The sequence below is a fragment of the Salmo trutta genome, chromosome 15 (assembly GCF_901001165.1).
Source record: "Salmo trutta chromosome 15, fSalTru1.1, whole genome shotgun sequence".
NCBI classification, from domain to species: domain Eukaryota; kingdom Metazoa; phylum Chordata; class Actinopteri; order Salmoniformes; family Salmonidae; genus Salmo; species Salmo trutta.
Window position 1 is genome coordinate 13941620 of NC_042971.1, and position 19180 is coordinate 13960799.

The following is a 19180-nucleotide window of genomic DNA, read 5'->3' on the forward strand; positions in this document are numbered from 1 at the left end:
TGTGTTGCCAGTTCTTGTAGTTCAGCAATAATGAATACAGCAACATAACACTTAGTCTTGTAAGATGTATTGTATCTTTATTTAAAATAAAAAGACTAAAACAATACTCATGACACTTGGGTAAGAGTGTATTTGAGTCCTGTTTGATTAGTTTTTTTGTTCCTTTTGATATTTCACAAGAACAGGGTAAGTTGTGCCGATATGCTTCTGGTTGTAGTGGTGACAGACAATATCCACCTCATAGATACTGAAGAACACTTTGACACGCTCATTGGGTGAGACCAGGAAACACAGGGTATAAAGGGCAAACTCAAATTCAGGACTGACGCCAACGAAGATGCTGCCTTTGGGTTTTATTCCATTCTTCCAACTGAATTGTAGCGCCAGGATATGCTTGTTCTCGTCAGGCTGGTTTTTAAATAAAAGAGAGAAGAGAGAGACAACAATAAAGACATACAGGCCTACACCCATGGGACAGTCATTCAGTAGGTTTGAAATTTCTCACATTATTTCCAAAGAAGTGCCCTGGAATTAACTACCATCTCATCACAGTCACACAACTGATTCAACATGATAATCAAAACATACATTCATAATTTCAGTATTTTTTATCTAACCTGGGGGGAATTTGCGTTCACACTGTAGCCTTTGTAATCAATGTGTCCCAGCTTCTCTTGCAAATACAACTGAATCCAGTTATGAAAGCCGATGACTGTGCGGCCCCCTCTGGTCTCTCCGACAAAGACATGCTCAAACCCTGAGGAGTCTGGCCTGGAGGAACATGGGAGAACATCATGAGGCTGGAAAATCAGACTACTAATTTTACACCCTTTTTCTGAAGGGATGATATTGGGCAGGTCTAATGGAAGCTCATCCACCACTTGCGTGGCAGTACACATGATGAAATTACAGCACAATCTGGGTGTTAACATACAGTATAAGTATTAACTACTGAAAATAATAGACTACTCTTCTTCTCCTCCTAGGAATACACAAAGTTATGTGCAAATCAAGTCCAAATCATGCATTGTAATCGCAATTCAAGTCCAAATCATGGATTGTAATCTTGAATCAAGTCCAAATCATGCATTGTAATCTCAAATCAAGTCGAGTCACAAGTGGGTTTTTTTCAAGTCTCTAGCCTGAGTTTAATTTGGTAATTTTTTCCCCTAGATATAATGACTAATGTTCAAGTAGCTGTCCTTCGTCTACTCATTGAATGAAATAGCGGCCAGCCATTTTCATTTGTCTCATACAGTAAAATAAGATATCAAATTCTGACAAAGCAGTATAGAAACAGGCATTTTTAAACAATCCTTTCGAGTCATCAGTCTCAAGTCAAAATCGAGTCCCGAGTCTTGAGGCTCCAAGTCCAAGTCAAGTTTCAAGTTCTTTCCTGCCAAGTCATGTCTCAAATAATCAAATGTGTGCCTTGAGTCAGACTCGAGTCCAGTCTTGACCTGCAAGTCCACACTCTTTGCCATTTGAAAAGACTGGCATAAAGACAAAGGAAAAGAGAGTCTGAGGTGATGATACAGCTTTCTCTAATTGTGAATGGATTTTATACTGACTGAGCCTAACCCTAACCAAGGAAGAGAAAACATTTAGCAGCCTAATGATGAATTATTTTGACATCTGAAAAGTAACAGTTACGTAAGAGGAGAGTTCCACCCACTTGCTAGCTCCTCGTCTGGCGTACAGCTCAAACCAGATACGGTAGAGCTGCTTCTTGAATTCCGGTAATCCCTCTGGGGAGAGCTGTTTCTCTACTAGGTACTTATGTGCAATCTAAAAATGAGAGAAACATATGAAGACAATTTCAATCATGGGATGTTGATTGACTCACTTTCGCTGTTGATGTTCCAACTTGGCCATGGTTCTCCCTGTGAATTGATGTCACAGACATATTTTTTTTACTTTTTCTGATCACATTTATCTGTGATTTGACTTATGTTCCTTTTCATCTGATAAAATAAATACAGTTTTCTTTTTATCGACCCCTCCACCATATGTTTTAACTGGTACCTTCATGGTGGGCGTTCGAAGCATGCAGTCCAGAAACTTGTGGTTTTCTGCTTCCTCCTCTGGGGTTACAATCTCAGGCTCACCTGTATCACTTTCATAGTTATCCAGTAGAGAGATAAAGGCTGGAAGAAGACATCCAGTTTAGTTTAGAGTGTAGCGTGTGTTCTGATCTAGTAAGAGCCCAGCAAACATGACCCCATTGGCCCCATGTGGGTATTTGGTGGGCAAGGTGGGCAGGGGCTAGCCCACACAAAGCCTAAATCAGCCCAACATGGGCTAGCCCACAACAAGCCCAGCACGGCCTAGCCCACACCAAGTCCAAACCAGCCCGACACGGGCTAGCCGACACCAACCCAGCAAACTAATGGACACCAGCCCAACATGGGCCACCCCACACCATAACCAACACGGGCTAGCGTAGAGTAGGGGCTCATTAGAATATTTGCAGGCATGGTGTACAAATACCCCATTTCATGTTGTTAAGTAAAAAATAATACAAGATAAAAATTGCTGACACCATTCAAACCAATGAGGGTTCAGAACTTTACAGCCAATTATCTTTTAATTATATTTTTTAAGATACAAGTTCTTTTTGTGCAACCTTTACTGAGTCTCACTCCAAAAAATGTATATTGTACACTGCCAATGATGAAGTGGCTGTGTTTACACAGGCAGACCAATTCTGATCTTGTTTTCACTAATTGGTCCTCTGACTAATCAGATCAGCTCAGAAAAAGATCTGATGTGAAAAGATCTGTTGTGATTAGTCAAAAGACTAATTGGTGGAAAAAAGGTAAGGATTGGACTACCTGTGTAAACGCAGCCTTAGATAAGTGCATATGACATAAACTTTTATTTCTCTGCTAAAAATATGTATGACAGTAACAACTTTGTTCTCTTTCTGATACAATGTAACTGGCAGCCGATCCAAAAGGGTGGGCTTATTTCAAGTGACGTGAGAGCTGCCCTTGCGCCCACCTGCCCTGGGGCCAATGTGGAGTTTATGGGTTAAAGGCACATTGGCCAATGTGGGCAGCCTACATGAGGCCAATATTTTAGGCCGCATTGGGCCTACATCGTGCCAATGTGGACATGTTTGCTGACAGGACTAGTTTGTTTTGTCTATCCACATGTTCAATCAGTGGTGACCCATCATTCAGGTAGGGCTGAGCCCCACCTGTTTTGTTGCCTGTTTTGCATGTTATTTTGGCATTAGTACGTGTCACATATCAGTTTGCAAACAATACAAAAAAAATACATAATTGAGTTAATAAAGTTGCATACAAACATGGTCTCTTTTTTGCTTTCTTGAGTAAGGCAGCTCCAAAATGCAGGTGTTTGAGCCTAGCTCAGTGCTTTCTGTGGTTGTGGGACAGCCAGCGGAAAATACAGAGCGTAGGGGTTGGTAATGTTCTCTAGTTACGCCATAATTGGCGTCACCGCAAAATCTACAGGGGAGAGCTCGAAAATTCAAGCCCCTTGGGTGCTGCATAGATTTACATTAGAAGTGCCCATCCAAGAAGGCTTATGGTCATTGGCCACAGATAAAATGATGTCAGCTCACGTTATATCTACCAGTAGATTGTCAACATCATACTTTCAACATCATACTTTCAAAATCTTAGCTAGCAAGCTAGACAAGCAGTCATCATCATGAATCAAGTTGACAATCTACTGGCAAATTCTTTTCAATCCTTGTCATATGAAGAGAAATTATAGATAAATCGTATCGGTGCTCATTGGCCATTGGAAATAAACATTATACAACAAGTCGGAAATCGCAAATTCAACATTGAGTGTTTTGGAAGGAATCGGTGGCTAACTGCAAGCTTTGCAAAGCAATCACTAGCTTCAATAATTTCACTTCTATTCAGTGGAGAGGGTTTGTGGTCCAAGTCTGGGTTTAAGGGTCTCTTTTCCAAGCTTAAAAGGATAAACATTCACATGCAACACCATGGGCCAGAAAAGGTTGAATACAGTGGCCATGCTGTTAATCCAGGTGACTTCTGCCGCGTTCAAAACAACTGGAAACTCAGAAATCTCGGACTTCAGTGAGTTCAAGACAACTGGGAACTCTGAAAAAAAACTAGCTCCGACTGGAAAATACGTTTTGAACGGTCATCCAACCCGGAATTCCAAGTCGGGAACTCAGCCTTCTTCTACAGTAGAGCTTCGACCTGAAGATCACTGACGTCATGATTCGACCTTGTTTTTTTCAGGGTTCCCAGTTGTCTTGAAAGCACCATGAATCCAGAGAATGCCAGAGTATGATGACAAAGTGTGATGACAAAATTTGCCCACAAGAAGGACTGCCACCCCACCTTCCTGTTCAAGTGAGCACTGCACAACAAGATTAGTCCAAAAATGTATTATATGCTGCTGCATAAATTATGTAATATGCCAGGGAGATACATATACTGTAGCTAAGAAAGTAATACTAGGTGTACGTTGTGTAGTAAGCTATTAGTGGCCCATGTGCCTCACCCTAATAATTTGGTCCCTTTCCCCCTCATAACTTAGCCTACTGTTCTGACTTGGTGGTGCACATGTAGCCTATAGCCTGTTTTAGAGATATATCATAATTTAATATTGTAAGAGCTTTCATTGTTTGCTTATATGCCCCCTTTATTTATCCTACAGTTCTGACTTGGTGTACAGGGAGAATACTGTAAGAACAGCCCATGCTCTGAATTCTGTCGCTTACATTTCAAAAGTGCTGAACAAATATTTATATTGACTACGTCCGTCTTAGCTCGCTCATTAATGTCTATATCAAAATTACAGATTGCCTCTTATCCGCTCATCGTTCCCTTATGCCATAGTTTGTACATCTCAATTGTCAGTAGAACCTACATTTGTTTAAGAAAGTCAGCCATATCAGCTATGTTTTTTTTTAAATGCAGTAAACAAGGCTAAATGAACTGTTTCACTGCCAGACAAGGCTATGCCGATAGCCAGGTGTAGCAGTGGTAAGGATTCACTCCATGGTGTTGGAAAGAAAGCTCTGCTGTTGGGACAGGTTTATGTAGGCCCTAACAGTTTGTGGGCACCGCTTGTACCCGTTATAGTGCAATTAATGTATTGTTTAGTTTTGTGGCTTTGCTGGCATGCATTAAAAAAAAGTTTTGAGTTTGCTTCACCAAGATTTTCATGCTAAAATCACCACTTTGTTCAATTATACTTGAACTCCTGCTACTCTCTGCTTATGTAATACATTGCAGATATGACAGAACTTCCAAAGGAAAACAATGATAACACACAGGAAACTGCACGGTTGAAGGTAAAAGTTGATCCCAAAGCTCTAACCCTCACACGTCAGGCCCTTACCTAAGAAAGACTCCTTTTTGAAAATGCGTTCATCGACAAATGAGAACAGAGGATATCCGGCTCCATCATTGTCATCATTCATGTCATCATTCATGTCAGCATTCACAGGCCCAGCTTTCCCCTGCACAAAGCACAGCAGAGGAGGAAGAGCAAATCAGTTACATACAGTATTCCAAATGTCTAAGCACTCCCACCAATGATCCAGGAATATATATATTTTTACATTGTAACCCCTTGATGGAAAAGAAACATGACCCAGTGCCCTATAAAGCTGCAACTCCAGTGTTTTGTTTATGAGAGCCAGGAAATTCTAACAACAGCAGCATGTTTTCACTTGACTTGCATTCTCTCTCTCTCTCTGTCTGTGGCAGCTCTCTGTCTGTGGCACAGTGTCTAACATGCTATTGTGTCCTTTAGAAAGACACCACAGAGCAACAATCTAGAGCATTTTAGGGATCTAGATTTGTTCAATGTACTCTGACCTTCCTCATCAAATGCTTGTGGCCTCATGATGTTGTGCAAAAACATCCATTAGTTAATTTGGAGTAAAATACATCTGTACAATTTGTCACGGGAATGATGTGTATAAAAAAACATCCACAGCAGTGCCATTTGGATCGTTTTCAGTTTTGCTACCTGCAGAGAGATCCGGTAGTCTGTCCCTGGTTTCAGTCTGTTGACGTCTTTATCCCATATATCCTGCACCATGGCTGATAGCTCTCGGTCAGCTTCAATCATGATGTGACCGGTTGGTCCCTCTGTACTCTGCAGGCTACAGCTGACTGGGTCAGGTTCCTCTGGTGTGAAGAAATATCACATCATGTACAGTGACTCCTACGCTTACGTTGCTATACAACAACTCTAAATGGTGTTGTCAATCCTGCATTCCAACATCTGTACATTATACATCTTATACAATGTATAAATTACACAATCCTACTAAGTGTGGTAAATATCCCCCCAAAAATGTATACCCTCCATAAAATTGATATAACACATTTATTGGTCAATCAAGTCAATCACAGAGAAAAATTAAGTGTATGACAATTAACTATAAAATACAATTTCCAGATGTTATCACTGAATCATTCAGTGAACTGATAATCAACACACCAAAAAATTTGACAATTTCAAGCTAAAAATATTACATTAACACTTTTAGTTCAACATTCAGGTTTTGATTGACACTATCATCTAATCAGTATCTCACCATCGACGCAAGCTACTCATCATATATTACTGACCTTGTTCAGCTTTGGCCTGCTCACTGGCGTATAAAGAGAAGTGGTCTGTGGGTTTGGGGCAGCTAAGGGGATTCAGTCCTGTGGTCGAATTTGTGTGTGTGGAACTGGCCTGTTTGAAAGCACAAATCTTTACTAACATGCTGGGGGGGCGCTCCTATACCACGAGGCATGACAGAGGCCATTTTAAAAGGTTATCCACTGTCAGCAACTTTAGCCAAAGGGATTAAACTGTGTTGTACTGAGTGCTTTTGAATCACTTGCTACAACATGGACTCTCTTTGTTTCTTTAGTACTGTATTGTTCTTCTCCTGTCTCTGTGTCCTGTCCCTCCATCACCCTGTCCCCTTCCCAAGTGAAAACACATGGTAATAGTTGGTATAAATAAGATTAATTATTGTGTGTAATAAATAAGGTCCCTTGATAGGCATGGAGACCAGGGAAGCTGTGTTCCTGCTGAAGGACAGATTATAGGGGCCAGTTGAATCAAAGACAACAGTTACATTGTACTGTGTGTCTGTAATATCATGACAAACAGCTAAAACAATGCTCTCAATTCTCAAACATTTTGTAGATGAGTGGCATAAATCCAAAACATGTTTTAATACAGACCTGTTAAATTCATGACAGGAAATTCAAATATGTTTGCATTCTAAAATCGAAGGTTGATTTCGATAAAAGGCTGACTAAGTGATCAGGATTTAATCGAAGTCAGAACCTTCGATTTCAGAATGTAACCATAATCAGCAACATGTCTAAAACCTCTTCATGCTAGTTCATTACTTTTAGTCCAACAATCATTCTTGGTTTCCTCTGCCACCTGTATGACTCAGCAATGCCTTCTGTGTTAAAGACAATGACAGCACAGCCCTTGCACACTCTTGTGGAAGGAAAAGGCATTGTATGTTCTTGTTGGAAAGGTTGCGTCCTTCGGATGGGTCTCATCTCATCACTAATTCTGCAGTCAGATTTTCAGCAAAGCCAACAGTTAACTTACAAGGGAGGCAATATAATTAAAACGAGTAAGTACTTTGTTTAAAACAATGCCAAAAGGCAGAATTCTACCAGTAGATGGGTGCGACTATGGGACAAGATATAAGGAACTATAGTTGCATGCAGCGGTATCAAGCTTTCGCAAGTATAGGAATGGACTTAATGTTATCACATGTTCACTCTTAATACAGTGACAAAATAAACAAGGGAGTACATTTCTGAGTAACTTCATAAAACATGTATTTAGAAAAGGAACACATGAAGAATGTCCTAAAACCCCCAACATGGGAATGAACACTAAAACCAAAGGGTTTATTTATGTATGTTTATGGTTATTACAACACTTTTTAAATTCAGGACTACTGCAAATATCAACATTAACAGATTAAAGTGAAAGCACAATGTAACTATTTTAAGGACAGGACATGTATTCTGAATGTGATTTACATTGATGTCCATTTCCAAATCAGCCCCACTTTCTGCGATGAAGATCATAATGTGAGTAGGTAGTAACTATCAAATGTCAGGGTGGTTACGGACAGATCTTTTGTACTGAAACAATGCCCTATTTAACCTAATCAACAGTGTGCGTCAGAGGAGGTTGGTAGGAGGAGCAATAGGAGGACAGGCACATTGTAATAGCTGGAATGGAGTAAATGGAATGGTATGAAACATATGGAAACCATGTATCAACCCATGTTGTATTAATTCCATTCCAGCCTTTACAATGAGCCCTTAATCCTATAATTCCTTCCACCAGCCTCCTCCTGAGTGTGTCCCATTCAAACAAATCATGTTACATGACAAATAAAGTGTACCTTCTGGTGAAAAAGGAACAAAAACATACAAAAAGGACAATAGTGTGTCTAAAAATCATTTTCCAGAAACATAACATTAAATCATATTTCTTGATGGCCATTGGATGAATGTCACATTTGGCAAAGCTTTATTCAGCCTTTTTTTTTTTTTTTTACATCAAGCTGTGAGCTCATGGTTTAGATGGTATCCAGGTATACAGAGAGTTAACTCATGATTAAAGTGATTCTAAAAGGACAGACATGAAATTGTATAAACATTATCCCAAAATGTTGTCCTCTGTTCTTGATTGTAAGATTTCACCCCTGAATTTCCTTTTTATATTGAGATTGATAAAACATACCAACGTTATCTGTTCAAATCATCTAAACAAACTGTAACCCATTAGTTTTTGGTACACTCGCTCACACTCTCTTCATGAGTATTCTTTCAGAAAAATACTGGCCCTGAGTATTTGACTGCTGTATGGAGTAAGGTAATGTGCCTACTTCTAACTGGAATTGCTCTCCGCTAGCCATTCAACCATTAGAAATGACTGATATATTTTGGGTAAGTAAATGCCTGATCAATGATGGTGAGAAATTGTATTGGCTAAATCCATGGGCGGTTAAAGTGCATACAAATGAAGCACGCATGGGAGGTATTGCACATCAGTCCTCTTCATCACTCCAAAAGGCATCATCTTCATCAATATCCACACCCTGGAACAGCCTATAAAATAACAACAAAGAAAGAAGAAATTTGTAATTTTCACTCATTAATTAAGAAGCCAATAATAATAAAAAAAAGGGTTAGATAGACATTCTATGGGGCCGATTCAGACTTTGGAAATGTACGCCTTTCGTACACACCTCTCAGTAGTTGGTATTTAGAATTACCTTATGGAGGTGCATAACGAGGTTTGCGGGCGTGGTTCCCTTGCGCGCACTAAATACATTTAATTCAATACCAGAAAACACAATTTGATCAGTGAGTTTTTGTTCAATTAGTTTCTGTTCATTTATCTAAAGCAATCCCTTTAAATACGGTGTTGATTTAATTTGATCGGCCCAAGACTTGAATGTATGGAGAACGCGTTCAGAATATACAAAGATATGCATATGTTTTCATGGCTATTTGTCTCCGTTTCAGAACCCAAAAAATATTACATGAGTGCTCCCGAGTGGTGCAGCGGTCTAAGGCGTCACTACAGTCACTGGTTCGATTCCAGGCTGTATCACATTCTGCCGTGATAGGCAATCCCATAGGCCGGCGCACAATTGGAAATGGAGATACCTAGTCAGTTATACAACGGAATGCATTCAAGTGAAATGCGTCTTCCGCACTTAACCCAACCCCTCTGAATCAGAGAGGTGCGGGGCGCTGCCATAATCGACATCCACGTCTTCGGCGCCCGGGGAACAGTGGGTTAACTGCCTTGCTCAGGGGCAGAATGACAGATTTTTACCTTGTCAGCTCAGGGATTCGATCCAGCAAGCTTTCGGTTACCGGCCCAATGCTCTAACCACGAGGCTACCTGCCCCAGCGTCGTCCGGGTTTGGCCGGGGAAAGGCAGTCATTGTAAATAATAATTTGTTCATAACTGACTTGCCTAGTTAAATAAAAAATATATACATATGGAGTCACTAGAGTGCGATGAGCCAAGAACTGTGTGAAGGCAAGTGCCAAGTCTTGCGCCAAGTTCAATGTACGGTTTGAGCTCCATAATAAGCCTACATGTTCCGATTTATTTTGACTACAATTTGTATTTGGCATTCATTAAATAGTATCCACCATTACTTGACACTCCGCCACAACTACGTAGCAGTATTTACGGAGGAAATAAATAAAGGTAGGCTAAATAATACGATGTAATGGAATAATACGAATGTAGGGAAGGGAACGAACACTAAATTGGCTGTTAAATATACGTGGATATTACTTATGGTTGCTACCGATAGTGGTTAATAATATTTAACAGACTATAGCCTACAAATTTAAGGAAACAGAAAAAGTCGGGGGCATATGATTAAAACATTCTAGTGAGGAAAAACGGTACATTTGGCACGACTCTGTCTTGTCATCCAATTTGGCTTGCGTCTCCAAATTGAATCCCTGCAAGTTATAAGGCCATCCAATAGTAATTCTGTATAAATGGCACAGCATTTCATACTTCACTGTGGGAATGGGGCATAAATAGGCCTACCTGTCATGTTGATATGCTTTTCAGTTTCCTGCCATACTGTATGACTGGTTTCACATGAATCTCCAGCGATCATAAGGTAAAATTGTAAACATAGATAATATAGCCTATCGTTTTATCTATATTAACAATCCCATTATCCAAACGGATTATTAATTTACCTAGCTCTTTTGACAATTTATAAATTACAGTACATGGAGAATACAGTTGTTAATATTGGAAAAAATTAAGTAGATGCTTTTTCCACTTGGAACCAGCAGGTTCACTCAACTGTATTCACTGTTTCCTCGTGCGTAAAAGTGGTGGAATTATTAGGGAATTAAGTCCAGGTTAGAATAGGATGCATCTGTAGACACACCTCTGCCACACCTGTTTCTTTGATCTCCACCCTAAACTCTTACCTTGCTGGCAATGGTAATCTCCCCATGCTTAAGTTAAAGTTCAGAATACGCATAGAGAGAAAAGTGAAATTTAAATTGATGCACGTGTAACTCGCGTCTGAATTTCCCCCTATGTGCATAATCCTTATGTATCCTACACCTCAAAAGGACACAGAGCCAACTGTCACTGACCTTCTGCTGAAAAAGAAAGGAGGACAAAAGCAAAGCCACTCACTGGTTGTAGCAAGGCGAGGAGGGGTTGTTGAAGTGGCTGTAGGGGTTGACACGTGTGAGCTGGCCCAGACACAGCCAGCAGAAGTACTGTTTACACGAGGTACAAGTCATCTTGTTGCAGCCATCAACCTTCTACACGTAAAGACAGAACAGAGAAGATGATAGATCAAAATCATGTAGGAGCAGAAAAACATATGCATACTAACTAGTTATAAAGCTGTGTGGTGCGGAGAGCAACATACCTGTATATTAGTGCCACAGCGAGGGCAGCCTTTACAGTTCTCATTAAGCCAATCCCTGCTGAAGGATTCCTCCACAGCACGCTGGATGACCCGCTTCCCAAAGCGCTGCTCCATGAACTTCTTCCCCTCGGCACTGGCAGATATATACTCATCCCGCAGGCCTCGCAGCTCATCTACAAGGCAGGAGGTAGAGAACACTCAATACCATAACCATTACTCTAACCTACATTTAGATTGATAATCTTTAGTGTATAGACTGTGCACAGCATAACTCATTAATTGTCAGGTAATATACTATATAATACAATGTAAACTATTTCCTTTACCTGCTGTGACCTTGCAGTGGGACAGGCCGTGGTATCCCCGTTTGCAGAGGGTGCAGAAGGCGTACTGGCAGGCAGGGCAAATGCCCATGGTGGTGTCTGGCTCCACCATCACAGCCTGGCAGCAGGACTGGCGAGGGCAGTACACCACGTCAGCCATCAGATCCAGGCTGGACTGAAGCAGAAGGCGGTCATAACGCGCAAACAACTCCTCCCCGACAAGGAGCTTGACCTGGAAAAAGGGGCAGTGCATTAGGCAGTGCTCATAAGATTGTCACAAGAGCTCATTAATGTCACAAGAGTCAAAGTTACCTGTGAGGGTGTAGCCAAGGAGGTGCACTTGGGCTCGGGGCAGTTAAGGCACTGAACGTTGCCGTCGCGGATCTGAATCTGGAAGTATTCCGTCATGCAGGTCTTGCAGTACACGTGCTGGCATTCCTTAAAGCACAGGCAGCCCGAGCCCAGCTTCTCCATGAAGCAGATACCACAGCAGAACACCTTGCCGTCAAACACCTTCTGCCGCTGAGCTTCATCAAAGTCCAGGAGCTGAGGTAGGATATCAGTATGGGGGTCAACCACCAGGACAGCACGGGGGTCCAGCTCCAGCAGGGGCTCCAGTTTGTCCTTCTCCCCGGTTAGACTCCCCGCCCGCTTCACACCAGCCTCACTCCTCTTCCACTCCACCGGAGCATTGCCCCCCCTGACCACCTCCAGGGGAGACTTGACGTCGAGGAAGGCAAAGGCCTCCTCCTTAAGGAACTGGATCCATGTGAAGAGAACAACACAGCCCTGGTTCTCCTCCCACAGCCCATCCAGGCGCTTGCATAGAGAAGTCATCTGAGGGGGAGAAAGAGAAGGGTTGGTGAGGAGCCTGTAGACCCGACATCGAATTTCATTGAATTCTACATCGGGCATAAGTGAGCGTTTGGATCAGGAAAGTTTCCTCTCACGATGTCTACAAACCAGAATGTTGAATAAAATTATATTTTAACTTACTTTACCTGTTGTCCGTGAGGTTGGTTCTTTTGCAGGTAGGAATTATCCACAGGAAAGTATAATTATATAAACTTTTCAAAGCACTGGTAGTGCTTTACGATTTTTATCACCTGAAGCATGCACAGAAGCATGTAGACACGTACACAAGCTTGGCAAGTATGCATGCATCTTGTGTGCATGCTTCACATGATACAAACCTGAATACACTACCAGCGCTTTGAAAAGTTAATGTAATTATACTTTCCTGTGGATATATTGTCTGACGTTCCTACCTTCAACAGGACCAACCGCTCGGACAACAGGTAAAGTAAGTTAAAATATAATTGTATTCAACATTCTGGCTTATAGAGGTCATGTGAGGGACAACTTTCCTTATCCAAACGCTCATTTATGCCCAACGTAGAATTCAATGAAATTCAAAGTTGGGTTTCCAAGCTAGAGGACAAGGGGAATATTGTTGAAACATGTTATGTGATTTATTGTCATGTTTATGCGTCTACCTCACCTGGTCCCTTGACAGCCATTTGGAACTTAGTGTATAGGCCGGAGATGAGGAAGAAGGGTAGTCAGCAGGAAGTTCAAAGTTAAGCACCAGAGGAGGTAGGAAAGATATGTCATATTCGGTCTGCTTGTTTCCTGCCAGAAACATACAACACATTTGATTGTTCAGGTTTTAATGCTGATTGACAGTTGATTCATTTTAAAAGGGACACTCATTATTAATGGAGAGGAAGGTAAACAGCCTTACCATTGACTATCAACTTGAAACTAGGAGGAAGTTCAAGGCATAGCTGTATCTCACCACCCTGTGCAGATGTGGCTCTGTGAAACTCCTCTTCGTCGTAAATACTCGCTAGAGCAAGCAACTCATCCTCCTGGGCTTCCTGGTCCTCCGACATTTACATTCCTGTGAGGCAACAAAAGTAAAACCCTGTGAGGCTCTGCGGGATAGCCAATCTCATATGGATTGGTAGTATATTGGCCCTGTCGTGTAATTGATTTCCAAGCCAATTACAATCGGTAGCTAGCTAAGTATTGCTTTAATAATACGGAGAAGTATAGCACCAAAACATAAACACAGCATTAAAGCTAAAGTGAGCGGTAACAAGGTTAAATAAACTAACTCTTACAACGTTTCAGGATAGAGCAGCATCCTCATAATGATAATGCATGGGTATTAGGTAAGTTAGCTAGCTAGCAGGCTGATTAGAGAGTCGTCTAACGTTATCTAGCTAACAGTTACCTAGCTAACGTTATATAGTTTCAACTAGAGAACCATGTTCTAAAGTGACCGTAACAAATCTAGCTAGGCCCTGATCTCAAGGGCTGACGACGTTAACGTAACTTTAGCTGGCGAAGTGCCTCTTTAATACTAAGGTAGCTACCTATCTATCATGACTAATCAGACACTGGGGGAGATATATATAAAATGACTATTACAACTAGCTATCATTTTCTTCGATCATGTTCTGTTATTTACCTTTTACTCCAGCCCCCACAAATGACGTTTTGGTTTTCACTAGTTAACACAGCCACAAAGTCATAAACTCCGCCTATTTCTACAATTTATCTTCTTAAAATCTGATTTTAAACCAAACTGCTAACATTTTTGTTTTCATAAATGTTTACGATATTTGTCTTTGTGGCTGTGTTATCTGGAGGAAACGCAGTTTTTGGATGACCACTGAGGTATAACTAAGAGAACTCTTCTATTTTTTATTAACAACAAATCAATACAGGAAGTACATGTTGGAAGTGGAACACAAGTATATATAAATAATATACATTACACATTACACAAGGACCTTAAGGGACATACATACACTTATAATTCTAACCGCTTTTTTGTTAGTAGAGTATTTAATTGTCTTAAAGTGTCTTACAGTTCAATTTATTTTTGTAAGGTAAGAAAATGTGGTTTTGTTTGTAAATTTACATTTGTGAATATGAAATTTGTCCAAAAGAATAATGAAATTAATTACATTAAAATGTTTCAGCTTATTTCTATTGTAGGTAAAGAATCCAAGCAGTACATTTCGCCACATGAGATGGAAAACTCAATTGGAATCGTATTAACGCCCATTGCGTACGTTGTCGACGTGTCGTCAATGGGCCGCGGGGTGCATTCTGGGCGAAACTGTGACAAGGAACGCTGTCAAGGAGTGAATGGGAGTGAATTGGTATGGGATGTATTGAATTCAAAATAAAATAAATCGTGAACATGAAAAATAAAGCTGAGAATGTAAACATTATATTTTCGAGGACGGGTGAAATAATGGATGTTGAAATCAAAAACCAAATAATTGAAAGCAAAATGTATAGAATTGTAAACAAAAATAAGACATCAAAGCAAAAACTAAAAACTTGTAAGCAAATCATTTTAAAGCGAGAGCAAAACACTATGACAATTGATTAAAAAAAAGATTTGAAAACGAATGCAAAAATCGTTTTCGGTTAAACTTTCCCAGCAACCAATCCTATTGATACATTTTGCCTACGCTCCTTTTTATTTTGTATTTGTATTTTTAATTAACGACAAATCAATACAGGAAGTACATGTGGGAACACAAGTATATATAAATGACAATTGGGCTAGGCCCTAGGCCCTAGCTTGAGTACTTAGTTTGTCAGCACCATTGACATATTTATCAGCTCACGGGTGGGTATAATTTGTTGGAATGTTCAGCGCATCGCATCGATGCTGCAGGAATACAGGAAAGAATGGCACGACTTGAATGTGTTGTCAGAAGAACATACTCTGTTCGGTGTCCTCTTTCCCTCATACATGTGGACACCAACCACAAATTGATCACATAAACAGATAATCCACAGATTATGTGGATACAATGCTGCCTCTGTATTTTACCGCAAAACTTTGGCAAGTATACAAAACTGTCCAACGGTCTTTCAACAGATATGGCTTTTTATATTTGGTGGTATAGACAGCTTCTCAAGAAAGTTAAACGATTGATCTCCCATGGTATTTGACGTTTCTGACTCAATGTGGATAATCCAATGCTTTCTATTCAAAATGGGTTTGAATTATACAACAGCCCAGCTGTTTTTATATACATGTTATTTTTTTGTATTACACAATCAGTTTCATAATGATGTCCTATAGATCATGTACATAGTGCAGCAACCAACAACAAAGCATCAACTGCCCTTGGTTTCTTCCTGGAGTCTGTAGAGAAACTTGGCTTTCCATTAAGGTAACAGCATCATTCCCTCAGTAGTGCTGTGTGGAATCAGGCACTTGTTTGTATATGGACACCGTTGGTTGCTTTGTATATGGACTCGAATCAGACCATATGCCAGGTCTGTCTGAGGCCTTGTCTATCAAGACAAATATATATTTATGTTGACCAAGTTTCATACATCACAGAGGAGAGTGACTGAATTACACCTTGAAATATGATCAACAGTTGTCTTGATTATAATCCTAGTCTCTGTCTGTCAGTATCTAGGGTGAGTGGAGAATGTAGACATTGCAAGATGCATGTTTCATGTCCGTGGTTTTCTGGTAAAAGCGTTCACAATCAACATTACGTTCCACCACTATTTGTATGTGCTGAATAGATAATGATCACATTGAAATTTCACTAAGACTATAATTTATAGAGTATAGTTAGACAAGTGGCCTACACCTAAATTATAATCCCTACACTGAGTAGAGAAGACAAGCTGTGCTGTTTCTTGCATAACTGGTATTTAAATGCTTTGCAAATGTAGACAATGTTTCTATTGAGTTTTTAGGCAAGTACTGTATAAAAAATTATGACAGCTGTGATGGAAACAGAAAGTTTCGGTACAACTTGATAAATGCCGACAGATCATTTGTTTGGACATGGTGCGATCTTGCCGGTAATATTCATTGTGTGAGAAATGGCTGTGGAAATGCCTTTGTCAATATTGATATAACCATCATATCGAAGTAAACTTGGAGTCACGCGATGATAGTGTTGTGTGGTACTCCCACTATGCCTCTGGAAACCATGCAGTTTATTAGACTACAGATGAAATAAATTATGAGCATCACAGGGTGGTGAAAGTGCACAGTGATGGGGTTGAAACAGGTCAATTCAACTAGAGACGGTGAAGTAGAAATGCAAAGAAGAACAGAATACTTTGACCAATTACATCTCCTTATGCTCAAAGGTTAAAATGAATTGCAGGACAGAGGACTGGGTATGATGTTGAACGTTTCATTATGTTGCTTCAAATGTTCTCTCCTATGCTAACGGTTATGGCGGGATGTGGGGATCTCCGTGTCAAACATTTTACAATGTCCTACAGTTTGGAAGATTCCCTTGAAGGCTGTTTGACCTATTCTGTGCCCACTGTATTCCTCCCGTGCTTCCAAGCAGACCTAGACACCTTTACCAATGGATGGGATAAACATCCTCTGCACCCCGAGCAAAATCTGACCCCCAACCAGCTATGAGAAAGTACAGAATCCTGTCACCTTCCCTGGCAATGTGGAGGTATAGATTTTAAAGGAGCCACTATGAAAATGTAAGTCTTATCTATAAAAAAAGTGGTTGTTTGTAAATTTAACATGAGTTTCCATGTTTTTAGGATTTAAACAACTTGGATGATGCCTGCCTGCTGGAGGAGCATGGCCAGGGAATTGAGGTCCCACCAGGGGAGTGCCCGCTGAGAGCAGGATATGACACTGCTCAGAGCAGCCATTGACCCAACCTCACTATTTCGAGACTATGGACAAGATATTTATGCATCTGTTTTGAAGTATGTGCTGCTACTTTTGGCTGAATTATCCTTATACATCTGCTTGATACTGTTGCAAGGAATAAATCTAGTCCAGTAATTATAAATTGCTGCAGTGTTATGAAATGTGGTCGCAGCAAAATGAGACCAATTGGCCTTTCTTTATATATTTTTTAATTGAATAACATTTTCCACAACATTAGTAACCAAAGATTCGGGCAGACTATTTTAATTGTATAATAGAATAGTCTTCAAACAAGGAGCTGCAGGGAAGAACTCAGAGTAAATGGTTACATGTCCCTTTATGTAGTGAGAGGTAATAATACAATCCTATTGTTACAAGTTATTTATACAAGCAACAGTTCCAGAATACAATGGCATTGTGTTAGGGTGCAGACTCCTAGTATGTCTGCACCCTATGAAAGGCATATCACAGTCCAACACAGAATAGGCTACAGAACAGCTCACCCCAAATTCTGCCACCACACTATGGACAAAGTTTATTTAAATAACTAAAATGGAACTGTTGAAATACAAATGGTTGCAGTCATTAAATGTACAAAAAAAACAAAAACGTTTTAACTATGGGAAAAGGTGATCCTTTTGACAGAAAATAAACCTTCAAATAGAAACAAGTGACAGAATGTCATGTGACGCAATTAAGCAAGTGGAGTAATGAGTAGGATTCCGTGTTCACATGTAAAGTGATTGCTTTATCTGCCGTCCCAATGAAAACTAGTTTGAACATTTTATGGAAAAGATATGTATGTCTCTGGACGATGCACCATGCTGCTTTGTTGACAAAATGAAGGACATTTCATGGGCCATAGACCGGTGACCTGCGGCTCAGCATAATTTTGGATGTGCCACTTTCCTATATGAGGTCAAAAAAAGGGTAAAATATTGTTTTATTTGTCTTATTTACAGTGAGTGTCTAAGGCCTACATTTAAAAAGTATTTGTATAAAATATTTCAACTAATTTCTTATGTGCCCCTCACCCATCAGCCATGGCATAACTTTAGGGACAGTGGGAACTGTTAGACTGGATGGCTCAACATCTTGTCCGTCTTTCTCTCCTACTAATTCACCGTGCACTGCCGCTTACTTTTCCTCCATTCCTCCTGAAACAATTATTGGTGTGTTTGATGGTGTCAATGTGAAAAACGTTGTTTTGTTCATAGTATTAACTATGGCTGTTGAAGGCAAAGTAATTGGACTATGTTACTAGGTGAGTAATCCAATAGTTACCATTTATAAACTGGTAATCAGCAGCTGAACACATTTATCTTCCCAACCCTGTTGGTTTATGACCATTAAATGCTGACAATTAAAAAAAATAAAGGCTGAGGCTCACCTGCAGTTTCCACATCTTCAACAAAGTCCTTAAAGTTTGACTATGGCAGCCCTGAAGGTTCTTCTCCCGCTCATTTCAGGAGCGATGAGGCCGACTACAGTGTCAGCATCCGACTGAAAAATGATCAATTAAATGTATAAATAAATCTGACTCTCATACAACATAACTAGTAATAAAACATTAACTACAATCTTCCCCCAGGGACAGAGACTCTTGCAGAGATTTGGCTGCTTCTGACGGATTTCCAGGAAGCCGTAGACTGAATAAAAGGTTTCTGGGCCTTTGTATTCTTGCCTGGTGTTCTAGAAGAAGTGTTCATTTTTCTTTTTCCAGAGGCA

The 19180-nt window shown here is 40.3% G+C and overlaps 2 protein-coding genes and 2 long non-coding RNA genes across 5 annotated transcripts; 1 reads left to right on the forward strand and 3 right to left on the reverse strand.

The window, feature by feature from the left end:
• Window positions 1–60: 60 nt before the first annotated feature.
• On the reverse strand, window positions 61–7749 carry endou2 (endonuclease, polyU-specific 2). The gene is made up of 7 exons (XM_029690475.1): window positions 6597–7749; window positions 5989–6149; window positions 5353–5473; window positions 2026–2147; window positions 1676–1788; window positions 618–771; window positions 61–408 (listed from the first exon to the last, which is right to left on the reverse strand). The coding sequence occupies exons 1-7, from the start codon at window positions 6733–6735 to the stop codon at window positions 148–150; spliced, it is 1071 nt and encodes a 356-aa protein (XP_029546335.1). The 5' UTR covers window positions 6736–7749; the 3' UTR covers window positions 61–147.
• Window positions 7750–7901: 152 nt separating this feature from the next.
• Window positions 7902–14329, reverse strand: rnf14 (ring finger protein 14). 2 transcript variants are annotated; one of them, XM_029690473.1, is made up of 8 exons: window positions 14240–14329; window positions 13508–13666; window positions 13265–13395; window positions 12076–12600; window positions 11767–11995; window positions 11441–11613; window positions 11200–11330; window positions 7902–9113 (listed from the first exon to the last, which is right to left on the reverse strand). In XM_029690473.1, exons 2-8 carry the CDS (start codon window positions 13656–13658, stop codon window positions 9053–9055), a joined length of 1401 nt encoding a protein of 466 aa, XP_029546333.1. In that variant the 5' UTR covers window positions 13659–13666; window positions 14240–14329; the 3' UTR covers window positions 7902–9052. The 2 variants fall into 2 exon arrangements, with proteins under 2 accessions (XP_029546333.1, XP_029546334.1); XM_029690474.1 differs by lacking the exon at window positions 14240–14329 and adding an exon at window positions 13890–13972.
• Window positions 14330–14364: 35 nt separating this feature from the next.
• On the forward strand, window positions 14365–17594 carry LOC115148525 (uncharacterized). The gene is made up of 3 exons (XR_003866685.1): window positions 14365–14448; window positions 17127–17243; window positions 17338–17594. It is a non-coding gene; the product is annotated as an uncharacterized LOC115148525 (long non-coding RNA).
• Window positions 17595–18556: 962 nt separating this feature from the next.
• On the reverse strand, window positions 18557–18941 carry LOC115148526 (uncharacterized). The gene is made up of 2 exons (XR_003866686.1): window positions 18843–18941; window positions 18557–18609 (listed from the first exon to the last, which is right to left on the reverse strand). It is a non-coding gene; the product is annotated as an uncharacterized LOC115148526 (long non-coding RNA).
• Window positions 18942–19180: the final 239 nt, after the last annotated feature.